We start from the raw sequence: 13,451 nt of genomic DNA on the forward strand, positions 1-13,451 counted from the left end.
CCCCCTCCCGGTCCAGTTTTCCCCTTTGTTGCCCGGGCGAGTGGGGTGATGGGACTGCCAGGGGGAGCGTAGGCAATGTCTGGCAGTGCGCAGGTGCAGGCGCTTGGTGTTCCCGGGTGCCTGAGGTGGGAGGGGAATGGTTCTTGCCGTGCGGCACGCTCCCATACCCCTGCTTGCGGGCACGTGCAAAGCTCCGGCCACAGTGGAACACCCCCTCCTCCTGTCTCGCAGATGGGCTGCTGATTTCTGGTGGCTGGTCGCCCGGCGTGCAGCAGTTGTTGCACAGCCTTCCCCCTTCCAGCGCTTCAAGGTCTTCATCCACGATCGACTTTCGGCGTGCGCTATGGCCTGGAGATGGGACCGGGAAGGGGAGCGAGGACAAAATCCGACCGCGTGCCTCCACTATGTCGGCATTGGATCAGCCAATGGGTGGGTGGGCAGGAGCGGGCTCTCCATGGCGCTTCCCCTCTGTCCCACGTCCCCTGGTATGCACGCAGGCAGGGGGATTGAGCAGGGAAGAGCTCTCTTTTTGGCTGCAAAAGAATGTTTTTGGCACGTTCCGGTTCAGGCGCACGGGGGGGGGGGGCTCGGCTCTGTCCCACGCTCCATGCCACGCTTCTCCTGGTTGCCCACGCTGGCAGGGAGATGGGAGCAGGGGGGGACGGGACCGGGGAATAAAGGCTGGCAGGTGGCATTTGGGTAGGCGCAGGGTAGCGCAGCTGAGGCCAAGTGAGCAAAATAGTGCTCATTCTCAGAAGGCTCTTCCAGGGGTAACCCCTTGGAGTACAGCATTTAAGAATCACTTTCATTGTTCTTTTTGACATTCTAGAAGTTTATTACAGTCTGTGTTTTAACAAGGAACCTAATATTTACACTTTAAAATACTATTAAGATAATGTCTGCCTAGAGAGTATTTCAAGGAGGCAATGATAAAGATATGTACTACATACTTGTTGCTGCTAAGAGCAACATGAGATAGTGAATAAGTTAAAGTACATTGTTTTATTCTGTTGCTTGGTACTTTTGATTAGGTTGATGTGACTGAAGAATGATCAGTGCACAGTGTTATTTATAGCATTATGCTGTTCTGTAGTGGATGCCATCCACAACCAAGTGTCCTTACCACTCTTGTTTCAAATTGCTGAGCCTAATCTGAAGAGGCTGAGATATTTTTTAGGAATACTACAAAGTGCATTAACAGAATGACAACCATTCACACATGTACAGTATGTTTTTATTTATATACCGCCATTAATGAACCTACCGCTTCACAACAGTAATAGTGACAATCATATAAATAATATAAATAACACATAAAGGGGAGAAGTGCTTCAGACATAAAAGTAACATTTACAGTAGGAAAAGGAGTTGCTGCCCTGAAGAGCTTACAATCGAATTATAAGCTTATCCTCTGTATATTATTGACCTTTCACCATGAGTGAATATTAAGGGGCCTGCTTTGACCTCGGTCACTTTCTCTTGTGTACTCTGAGGTGAAGGAGATACGTTCGCGGGGAGTATATATGAAAAAAAAATTAAATAATAAGGGACAGTACTTGGTTATGTATCCCTCCAGTGTTTGGGCCACAGGTAAATGTGCATTTTACTTTAGAATGATCGGATCTTTCAGTTAGATTAACATTTTGTATCAAGTTTCCCTTGCGAAGAAACATGTTCAATACAGCAGCTGATTTATGAAGAGGCAGATCTGGGTGGGATTGGCGAACCTTCTTAATTACATCTATGTGATGATTATCTTTGTGGTTAGGTATGGCGGCTTGGGAAGCCGAGTTAATGGTGTGCATGAGTTCTTCTTGTGGGGCTGGTGAAGGCCCGAGCAGAACTGCTAATGTGTGATCTCCAAGCGAGAAGGTGGGCAACGTTCTGACAATAACTGTTGCATGTTTTATCTATTTCAGCTGTGATCTCCGTTTTCCCCTCTTTGGATTCATGGCAGCTGGGGCGGCCCGTGTAGTTGGACTAGCTTAGCGTTGCATTTAGACCAGTCTTTGCCCCTACAAGCGCGCATCGCAGCATATTTAGATAGGCAGCTCACCATTTGGTCCCGCGCATTCAGAATCCTAGCCGGAGTGATCGGGGAGAAGTCTCCCACTTATGTTTGGCCCTTTTTAAACACAAGGATATGTTTGGGCATGCTCACCAGAGGCACGCCGGTATGGGATTTTGGTCTTATGATGTAAAATTTAGGCAGAAAATGGCGATGCACAAAGGTACAATAGCATGGGACATAAAAGAGATGGACCTTTTGGATTGATTGGATTGGCGTGCCAGACAAGCCGGTGCCCTTTCAAGGAGGGTTTGTGGGACAACCCCTGGCACACGTATTATAGTAATAGTGAATTAGAGAATGAACTTTGCATGTACTGTTTTTCATTAATTTGAAAGTTTTTTGTGAAATGTAATTACTCTAACATTCTTCCGTTTCTCCTTACTTATATAAGTTGTTACAATCCAGTTCTTAATATATCTAGGTTTATCAACTAATCTGATATTTCAATTTAAACATACAAATAAAAAGAATAGTTGTAAATTAAGGAAACTATGATTATTGAGTACCTCTATTAATGTTTATGATATATATATATATATATATCTACAGTGTTCGACAAATCACCCAAAAATCTACTCGCCCAACCAAAAAATCTACTCGCCACCTAGTCCCGCCCCCAACTCCGCCCCTAGTCCCGCCCACAACTCCGCCCCCAGTCCCGCCCCCAACCCCGCTTTAAAATAAAATATATAAATAAAATACATTTAATAAATTCCTAGTCAGAACAACATTCATTTTTGACATAAATGTATTTATTGTATTACATTATACTACAATTAGACGTGTGTGTGTGTCAATGTCGGATCTAGAAATAAAAGCCAGATGTCAATGACTAGTTTCCTGAACCCCTTAACCAGTGTCTGGACGTCGGCGCTTCACAGAGAGAGACAGACAGAGAGAGACAGACAGACAGACAGACACACACAGAGAGCGGCACACCCACCCACACACAGTGAGAAAGAGAGACACACAGAGAAAGAGAGAGAAAGAGAGACACACAGAGAAAGAGAGAGAATGAGAGACAAAGAGAGAGTGCAACAGAGAGGGAGAGGGAGACAGAGAGATGGAGAGGGAGACAGAGAGAGGGAGACAGAGAGAGAGAGGGTGACAGAGAGAGGGAGAGGGTGACAGAGAGATGGAGAGGGTGACAGAGAGAGGGAGAGGGTGACAGAGAGAGGGTGACAGAGAGAGGGAGAGGGTGACAGAGAGAGGGAGAGGGCGACACAGGGAGAGGGTGACACAGGGAGATGGAGAGGGTGGGTCACACAGGGAGAGGGTGACACGGAGAGGGAGGGTGACAGAGAGCGGTACAGGGTGACACAGGGAGAGGGTGACAGGGAGAGGGAGAGGGTGACACAGGGAGAGGGTGAGAGGGAGAGGGTGACACAGGGAGAGGGAGAGGGTGACACAGGGAGAGGGTGACACAGGGAGAGGGAGGGTGACACAGGGAGAGGGTGACACAGGGAGAGGGTGACACAGGGAGAGGGTGACACAGGGAGAGGGTGACACAGGGAAAGGGTGACACAGGGAGAGGGAGAGGGTGGGTGACACAGGGAGAGGGAGGGTGACACAGGGAGAGGGAGGGTGACATGGAGAGGGGGAGGGTGACACAGGGAGAGGGAGGGTGACACAGGGAGAGGGAGGGTGACACAGGGAGAGGGAGGGTGACACAGGGAAAGGGAGGGTGACACAGGGAGAGGGAGGGTGACAAAGGGAGAGGGAGGGTGACACAGGGAGGGGGAGGGTGACACAGGGAGAGGGAGGGTGACACAGGGAGAGGGAGGATGACACAGGGAGAGGGAGGGTGACACAGGGAGAGGGAGGGTGACACAGGGAGAGGGAGGGTGACACAGGGAGAGGGTGGGTGACACAGGGAGAGGGTGCGTGACACAGGGAGAGGGTGGGTGACACAGGGAGAGGGTGGGTGACAGGGAGAGGGAGGGTGACAGGGAGAGGGAGGGTGACAGGGAGTGGGAGGGTGACACAGGGAGAGGGAGGGTGACACAGGGAGAGGGAGGGTGACACAGGGAGAGGGAGGGTGACACAGGGAGAGGGAGGGTGACACAGGGAGAGGGAGGGTGACACAGGGAGAGGGAGGGTGACACAGGGAGAGGGAGAGGGTGACACAGGGAGAGGGAGGGTGACACAGGGAGAGGGAGGGTGACACAGGGAGAGGGAGGGTGACACAGGGAGAGGGAGGGTGACACAGGGAGAGGGAGAGGGTGACACAGGGAGAGGGAGGGTGACACAGGGAGAGGGAGAGGGTGACACAGGGAGAGGGAGGGTGACACAGGGAGAGAGAGGGAGAGGGTGACAGAGAGAGGGAGAGGGCGACACAGGGAGAGGGTGACACAGGGAGACAGAGAGGGTGGGTCACACAGGGAGAGGGTGACATGGAGAGGGAGGGTGACAGGGAGCGGGACAGGGTGACACAGGGAGAGGGTGACCTAGGGAGAGGGAGAGGGTGACACAGGGAGAGGGAGAGAGGGAGAGGGTGACACAGGGAGAGGGTGACACAGGGAGAGGGAGGGTGACACAGGGAGAGGGAGGGTGACACATGGAGAGGGAGGGGGTGACAGAGGGAGAGGGTGACACAGGGAGAGGGTGACACAGGGAGAGTGACACAGGGAGAGAGTGACACAGGGAGAGGGTGACACAGGGAGAGGGTGACACAGGGAGAGGGTGACACAGGGAGAGGGTGACACAGGGAAAGGGTGACACAGGGAAAGGGAGGGTGACACAGAGAGAGGGAGGGTGACACAGGGAGGGGAAGGGTGACACAGGGAGGGGGAGGGTGACACAGGGAGAGGGAGGGTGACACAGGGAGAGGGAGGGTGACACAGGGAGAGGGTGACACAGGGAGAGGGTGACACAGGGAGAGGGTGACACAGGGAGAGGGTGACACAGGGAGAGGGTGACACAGGGAGAGGGAGAGGGTGACACAGGGAGAGGGAGAGGGTGACACAGGGAGAGGGAGAGGGTGACACAGGGAGAGAGAGAGAGAGAGAGAGAGAGAGAGAGTGACACACTCACAGACACACAGACACTCACTCTCACTCAGACAAACATACACACACAGTCTGTCACTCACACACACACACACACAAACACTCACCTGCACGGCAGTGGGCCTCCCACACGGCAGGAGGGGTCGCACATGGCAGCGGGGGGCAGCACCGGGTGAGGGATTTCCCCTGCTTAAAGCAGGCTTAGAGCAGGGAGTAGCTCCAGTTAGGGGATTTCCCCTGCTTAGAGCAGGGAGTAGCTCCGGTTAGGGGATTTCCCCTGCTAACACCTGAGCTGGCCATGAGAGCAGAAGAGCAGGGCTGATGGATTGCCCGATGGGAGGGGGGGGGCGGATGGCCCGATACGAGGGGGGAGGCGGATGGCTCGATGGGAGGGGGGGGGCGGATGGCCCGATGGGAGGGGGGGGTGGATGGCCCGATGGGAGGGGGGGGCGGATGGCCCGATGGGAGGGGGGGCGGATGGCCCGATGGGTGGGAGGGGGGGTGACAGATGGCCCGATGGGAGGGAGGGGGGGGGGGGCGACAGATGGCCCGATGGGAGGGAGGGGGGGGCGGCAGATGGCCCGATGGGAGGGAGGGGGGGGCGACAGATGGCCCTGCAGGGGCCTGAGGCAGACAGGCGTGGAAGGGGCTGGCTGCCGGAAGGGGGAGGAGTGGAAGCGCTGAGGAGGGAGGCCACTGCTCAGAGAGCCGGAAGCGGGGTAATCTCCCCCAACAACATGAACCCGCCTCCGGCTTTTTTTTTTTTTTTCTCCAGCGCGAGCGCGGGAAAAACAGCGGCGCGAGCGCGGGAAATTTAAAATTGTAAAAAACACACGTGTGCTGCTTTGGCCAATATTTTCTCGCCCGGGGGTTAAATCCACCCGCTCCGGGCGAGTAAATGTATATAATTGTCGAACACTGTATATCTATATATATATTGATATATATATATGTAGATATATATATATATCTATATATAAATATATAGATATATATATCTATATATATATATACATATACACATATTTTTCTTATATACATTTTTACATACAGTACATGTTTTTGCACAGAGATTTTGGTTTATATAATCAGCTATAGATGGTATAGATAATTTATGTATGTGTTTATTATTTGCATTTTTTAGTTGTAATAACAATTTGTTTTTATTTAAGTTTGGTGATGTTGTACGTCAGCTGATTATATTATTTGTCTATATGTATTTCTTTTTTATTTAATTATTTATATGCACTGGTTTTTTTTTCCCCAAACATTTTTATTAGGGAGTACACAGAGTTACAGACATCTTACAAATTACAACATCCTAATACAAAATGCATTTTTGAACATATAGGATAAAAAAGGATATCGCCAAGAGAGGCGGGACCTCCGGGCAACATAGCGGCCCAGTAAGAGGTCTGAAAAAGAGAGGGAAAGAAGAGGGGGAGGGGGGGGAGGAGGGTGGGTAGGGAAGGGTGTTGTCTCCACCTCAGATGCTGCGAACCATCTATCTGTGTAGACAGCTAGATTTTCCACTTAGTTTCCTGTCGGGCGGAATTATTTGGACTGGATCAGTGGTACAGCCATGGTTCCCAGACCTTATAGTGTTCCTCAGTTTTGCGCTTGAGGAAAGCTGTTAGTCTCTCCATCAACATCACTTCATTCACTCTTCTCTTAACCCTCTGCTTGCAGGGGGGTAGTGTCTTTTTCCAGGAGGACGCCACTGCGCATCTCGCCGCTGTTAAAATGAAGGAGATACATTTCCTAACTGGGCTGTCAATTTTGTCTATTGGCCTGCCCAGTAGGTAGGTCAGTGGGTCAGTGGGAATCATGAGGCCGGTCACTTCTTGGATTAAAATTTGTATTGTAAGCCAGAAATTCTCAATTTTTGGACATGTCCACCAAATGTGGCCCATGTCGCCTCTCTGTCCACAGCCACTCCAGCATAAATCCGATGCCAGGGGGTATATTTGCTTTAATCTTACTGGGGTAAGATACCAGTGGAATATGATTTTGTAAATATTTTCTTTTGTTGTGGTACAAATGGAAGTTCCTAAAGCTGAGTCCCTATATCTTCCCAATCCTCTCCATCTATATCTATATTCAGTTCCGCCACCCACTTGAGCATATAGTCATGAGTGGAGGGGCTCGCTGTTATCTCCAGTCCAGCGTAGATTTTAGATATGAAACCTTTCTGATGTGTGCCAGTCTGACACAGCTTCTCCGGGTTTGTGAGAGGGGGAAATTCAAATTTTGGGGACAGCTTTTGGAGAAAGTGGCGCTCAGTAGGTCAGCGATCGCCCTGATCCCCCTTAATCTGAATTGTTCAAACTGTTTTGGTTCACATCCTGGGGGAAACTTGGGATTGTTTTGGATCGGGGTAAGCTGTGATCCTGTGGATGAGAGTTTGAACTTGGTTTTACACTTCAGCCAGACTTCAGCCAGACTTCCCAAGTGTGCCTCATCGCACCTAACTCAAATTTGTGTGGCGATCTATCACCTCTATCCAAATTCCAGAGGCAGGCTGGCAGAGTAGGCGTTTTGGCGTTTTGGCATAGTGGGACTCTATGTCTAACCAACAATATTGGCCCGGGTCTGCGTTCCACACTATGGCTTGTCGCAGTTGGGCAGCTTGGTAATATTTTAGAACATCTGGCACTCCCAGGCCTCCTCTCTCCATTGGTGACATAAGGACTGACCTAGTGACCCTGGGTCTTTTGCCCTTCCAAATGAAATTAAACAGTCTGTTCTGAATGTTTTTTAATTCAGAGCCAGGGACATGGATCGGGAGTGTCTGGAAAAAGTATAACAATCTAGGGAGTATATTCATCTTAACCGAGATCATTCTCCCGATCTATGAGATCTGGTAACCTTCCCATTTGTCCAGATCTTTTTTAATTTTTCCGAACAGAGTCCGGTAGTTGTATCGATATAATGATTGGTAGCTACCTGATACATTCACTCCCAAGTATTTAATGTAATTGAAATTTAATTTGAGCAGTTTAGCCTCTGGCTCTGGTACATTTAGGTTTAGGGCTTCCGATTTGTCGTTATTTATTTTATCATCTGAAATTTTGCCGAAGTCTAACAGTTCTTTATGTAGATTGGGAAGGGATGTCTGGGGATGGGATAGGGTTAGAATAATATCATCAGCAAATAACGAGATTTTGTGATTTGTTTCTCCAATTAGTACGCCCTGGATATTTACGCTGTTGCGGATTTTGGCCGCTAGGGTTTCTATAGTCAAAGCGAAGAGAAGCGGAGACAGGGGGCACCCCTGTCTTGTGCCATTTTTAATCTCAAATTTCTTTGCTGTACCTCCCGGGAGTTTGACCACCGCAGAAGGGTTTTGGTAGAGTGCCCGGACCCCCTCGAGAAACGAATCTCTGAAGCCAAATTTCTGCATAGTTTTGTCAAGGAATAGCCAATCGATTCTGTCAAACGCCTTCTCTGCGTCTAAGCTCAAAAGAACTGCCTTGGTGTTTGTGAGGTTAATGTGATATACTATGTTTATTATTTATGCACTGTTTTTTTAATGATCATATTATACATGTTGTGGCATTTTTGTACATAATGGCTGTCATGTTTACCTCTACCGCCACGTCACCGGTGGCCACCCGTGATTCTGTGTTGCGGGAGACCTCTAGGATGACGTTTGGGGGGTGGAGTATCAGACAGCCAATCATTACATATGCAGGCCCATTAGAAGAGAGACTACTCTTTGACACATGCCTGTCGGCACGAAACGCATCAGAGCTCTCTCCGCGAGGTACCTGCAGTTATTTGAATGGGTTTCAGACCCCAATGAATATTTTTAAGTAACCCGGCAGTATTAGCTTCTCCTTGGCACGTTTATGCATGCAGTGCATGGCTACACTCTCCTTGATGGGAGAAATCCTTCCTTGCTGTTGCTTCTGAAGCAGTTGCACGCCTATCCATTATATATATATTTTCACTGATATGTTTTTGATCCAGCTCCAGCGACCTTCTTACCAATCACTTGGGGGTCTGGCTGATCTATAACACAGTCTTCTCAGACATCCCCACATTAATTGTTGGTTATGGAACCTTACATAGGAGCACAATGGGATCCAGAGAATTATATTCCGGATGAATTTATACTGGATGTGCTACATATTCTTTGATGCATTGATCTATACAAGTATGTAAATGACATTGTGCCTATTCACATGCTTTTGAGCTCTGTGTTTGGGAGGTTCTTTTCCTCCATCCTCTATCAAGGTAGGGAGATTGTCAGGCCAGGGTTTGCTGGGCCTTCAATGATGACCGGTGCTCGTACACTTATTGCCGCTTCAAGCACCAGTGAGACACTTACAGAGAGGTGCATGCCCAGGCGAAATGCAGTAGACAGGGCACGGAAAAAGGTGAATAGGGCCATTGGCAAGTTCGTGGCGCAGTGCAGGGGTTGAAGATTCAGACGCCCGGATTTCGATGGGGTCCACATGGAGATCGGGATAGGCCTGTTTAACAATGGTTTGCAGGAGGGATTGGAGAGGGCCCTGGCGTGGTTGTTGGCACGGGCCTTGCTTAAGGGGGGTTAAATAGGCCCGTCGGTGGTGGCTCTTGGGGGGTAGGTGCTTGTTCTTGCCAGACTGGGAGCTGGGCTGTTTGAGCCCGGGGGGAGTACGAGGTGGGTGAGGTAATTCATCCATGACTTAGAGAGCCTGCTCGTTCAGGAGACACAAGGTCAGCGGCTCGAGGGCCAGCTGACCATCCCCTCCCCCCCCCTGTCAAAGAAGCACCCTGGCAGGGAGTGGCATTTAACCCTCTTAGGTTTATGTATAAATAAATAGCCGCAGTCATTTTACCTCCAGTTCATTTCCTGTCTTTATTTGTATGTAGCCAGGTCCCCCCTCTCCCTCCTTAGCGCACAGCCGCCGCGCGCGAGGGAGTGAGGGGGCAAGTGCACGAGCAGCGCGTTACCTGTGAGTTGCGGCCGGTTGCCGGGGACGCGATCGGGCCGTTGCTAAGGCCGCCTTCGCGTTGCGAGGGTCCCAGCGGCTCGGGAAGCAGGGCGCCGCCATGTGTAGTGCTGTTGCGCATGCGCAGGAGCCAGCCAGCGCAGGAGGTCCAAACAGCTCGCTCATGCGCAAGGCAGGACTGCCAGCCCCCAGGGTGCATAGGGGCAGAGCCACATGACTCCAGGGAGCCAATAGGGCTGAAGTATTGCCCTGCAGGCAAGAAAAGATACATTTTCGCGGGTTTGGAACTACGCAGTCAGTGAGGACCAGGACAAGCTAGGGGAAGGAGGTGAGTGCAGGGGTGAGTGACCCACTGCATTAGGCCAGCAGCCCCCTAGGTCCCAGTTAGGTCCTGAGACACTGTTTAGCTTGTGGTACTATAGGGACAGGCCCTAGATAGGGACACTGCCCCATTAGCTATTTGGATAGTCAGGGACACAGCGCTGAAGCCGTGTAGCCCTGCGAGGTGGGTTCTGGGCACGGAACGCCACCAAAGACCCTGAGACTAAGGTGATATTATCCACGCTGGAATTCACCCAACGCAGTGTGGAGGACGACGTCGGATCAGGCGGAATCCCTGACGTAGTCTGCGGAACCCGGGGTGGGAGCCCCGGGCAGGTATCAATCTTCAAGTGCACAAACAATCCTACATTATACTCACATGGTACCGGTGGCTGCGCATTCACACCTATCATCTCACCTAAAGAGTGCGGGACATATTGTGTGGGGGCATTGGACACGGGGTGGGATCACCCGGTGTAGGGGGAAGCGTCCTGCGAGACGCAAGAGTCTGTGTCCCCTCTAGAGAGGGACACCCGTTATTATGTTGATGTTATATGGTTCATGTGAGCACAAGTAAAAAGGTATTGGTTATCATACATATGGTGTACTGATTATTTGCATTTGGTTCCTATGTTAGAGTTATTCTACATACCCATAGAATCCTACATAGGTGGAGGCGCTGAAACAAAGAAACGTTCCAGAGGATTCACCCCAGGCTCTCACTAGCGGAGGCTCAGCCTCCTGTGAGCCTGACACGTATACGCACCACACCTGGTAACATTATAGGTTCTACGCACCCACACTATATATGCGATTGGGTGGGGTGGAATACCCGTTACATGTACATTATATGTGTATTGGCGGGGGGAGAGGGGAACTGCCTGGCAGCCTCCCTGGTCATGTTCTGTCGGTGTCCTGGGCTTTCTTTATGTCTTGAAATGACTTTGCATTTTTATGAAGCTTCCAGATAAATGCAAGTTAAGCTTTATAGCATGAGATAAGGGTGCAACACTGGTTCTAATCAAATTATTTAATTGCCTAATGGGGCTGTTTACTTGACCACTGCTATAAAAAAAATCCAGGGCTCTATAATTTCTTATTTAAATTACTATGGAGAGTTTGGAAATACAGTGCAAGCAGATACTTTTACCATTCAAAATTTCAAAATGCAATGGTAAGGTACAATTAATGGTAAAATGTTCAATATATTTATAAATTCCACACTGATAAAAGCAAATGAGAAAAATTGACATTGCTTCACGGACATTGAAAGATTTTAAACCGAGATTATGTTGTGATTTTTAACAAAAGATTAACACATTGTAAACCCTAATCTAATATAACAAGTAATCGAAAAGTCATCAGAAAACAGGATATGTTAGTCCAATAGCAAATGTAAGGCCTACACATTTCTACTCACATCACAGGCAAGATTTGCGAACAGTAACTGTATGAAATGTACCCGTAACTACACAGGCACACACTTGGGTCCTCGAGGGTTGCCTTTTAAAGCAGGATATTGATCATTCATTCATATTTCATTTTAATTAAAGGAACAAAGTTCAATGGCATAAAAAATATTAGTGAAAAATGTTCATGTACGGATCTCATATTTCTGCAGTTTGTTTCATTTATGGTGCACACACTGGCTTATGGCTAGAAAAGGATACAGTTCAGTCAACCAAAGATCTGTATAAAAAATAAATACATCTAAAATACAGTAGGGATATTAAGGGAACCAACATTTCTTTTTGGCGCAGGCATTCTGGTGCCCAGTGATAAGCATACTATACATTCATATCTCAACATCACTGTGAGGTCATAACATGAGAGATAAGCAGAACATTGTTTGCTTTAAAAATGTCATGCAGGGGAATATAAATCTCAGAGATGCTGAGCCTCAGAGAAATGAAATATCAAATGGGAAAGACGGGAGAAAGGTGAATCATGCTGCTTCAGTCACACTGTGTAACACTAATGGAGCTTTCTTCTTTGGAAACTGTATTGTATGGCTTAGTATAAAAGATAAACTCCCTTAGGATTCAGAAGAGTAAACTATGCAGCAGACAGAAAAATATGTGAGAGTAAGAAACAACACAGAACGAGACAAATAGGGAAAGGCTTTGGACTAATGCTGTCAAAACATTTTTCTGAACTTTAACATTTGAATTGAATAAATAAATAGTGTTGGATGCATATGCTGTTTTAGTAGCTCAAAGAGAGTAGTATCATAATGAGGAATATAGCCAAGAGAGAAATGTGTCTTATGTAATAAAATATTTAGAATTTGTTTGGAGTGGGTGCATAAGAAGATAGATGTTATGCATTGTTGCAAATTATATAAAAATAATCTTGTGACGGTTGAATGAGCAGATGAATAATTAAGTTAATAAATGTAGCAATACTCAGTCTGGTAGGATGTCTGAACTATTGATCCATTTTGTCCATTTACTGGCCATCCAAGTCGGAAGTACATTGTTGCAACTTGTTTTAAAATGTATTCCTGAAAAGAAAATATATTCTGTATCAATTATTTAGAAATGTTTACTTTCAGTGTACCTGGACATAATGTGTATTCTTCTCACAGTTGAAAAGCAGTGGTTTAATTACAATTGTTCAAAACATCGCTCAATTTTTTACCAATAAACTATAGTAAAAACAAGCTCCATCAGTCATTGTTCATTTTTGTAACAGAAGCATTATTATTGTTCAAACACAAAACAGGTCAAACAAGATGGATTAGTAGGCTTTAATAAAAGACAGTGGAATGTGCACTGACATTTTGAAAAATATTTTTGAGAAACATTACACGTAATTGTTATTATTTTTATTACAAAACAGTCGCCATTAAGGTGTGCTAATGCTTTTCACCAGTTTAAAAACTGGTGTCTTCTAACAGTGGATTTTGTATAAGCACAAATAAAGGCTCGCATTAACACACTCTTTTTGCTGCTTGCATTTAATTCACATGTAATGGATTTGTTAATAAACTGAACTGCTAGGTAGAGAGAATCACACCACCTACAACCTGCTGCACAGTTTAACCCAGATTAAGAATTAAGAATGTTGATAAATCCTTTAATTAAAGAATACAGTATGTGTGCCATGTAA

General features: G+C 47.7%; 1 protein-coding gene across 1 annotated transcript in view; it reads right to left on the reverse strand.

Moving 5' to 3' along the window:
* TRHDE (thyrotropin releasing hormone degrading enzyme) overlaps positions 1-13,451 on the reverse strand; it is a 930,657-nt gene that overhangs the window by 123,284 nt on the left and 793,922 nt on the right. Inside the window, exon 14 of the mRNA XM_075600229.1 lies at positions 12,746-12,843. Coding sequence (XP_075456344.1) covers positions 12,746-12,843 — 98 coding nt within the window. The remainder of the gene's footprint in view (positions 1-12,745; positions 12,844-13,451) is intronic.

The sequence above is a fragment of the Ascaphus truei genome, chromosome 5, assembly GCF_040206685.1.
Source record: "Ascaphus truei isolate aAscTru1 chromosome 5, aAscTru1.hap1, whole genome shotgun sequence".
NCBI classification, from domain to species: Eukaryota; Metazoa; Chordata; class Amphibia; order Anura; family Ascaphidae; genus Ascaphus; species Ascaphus truei.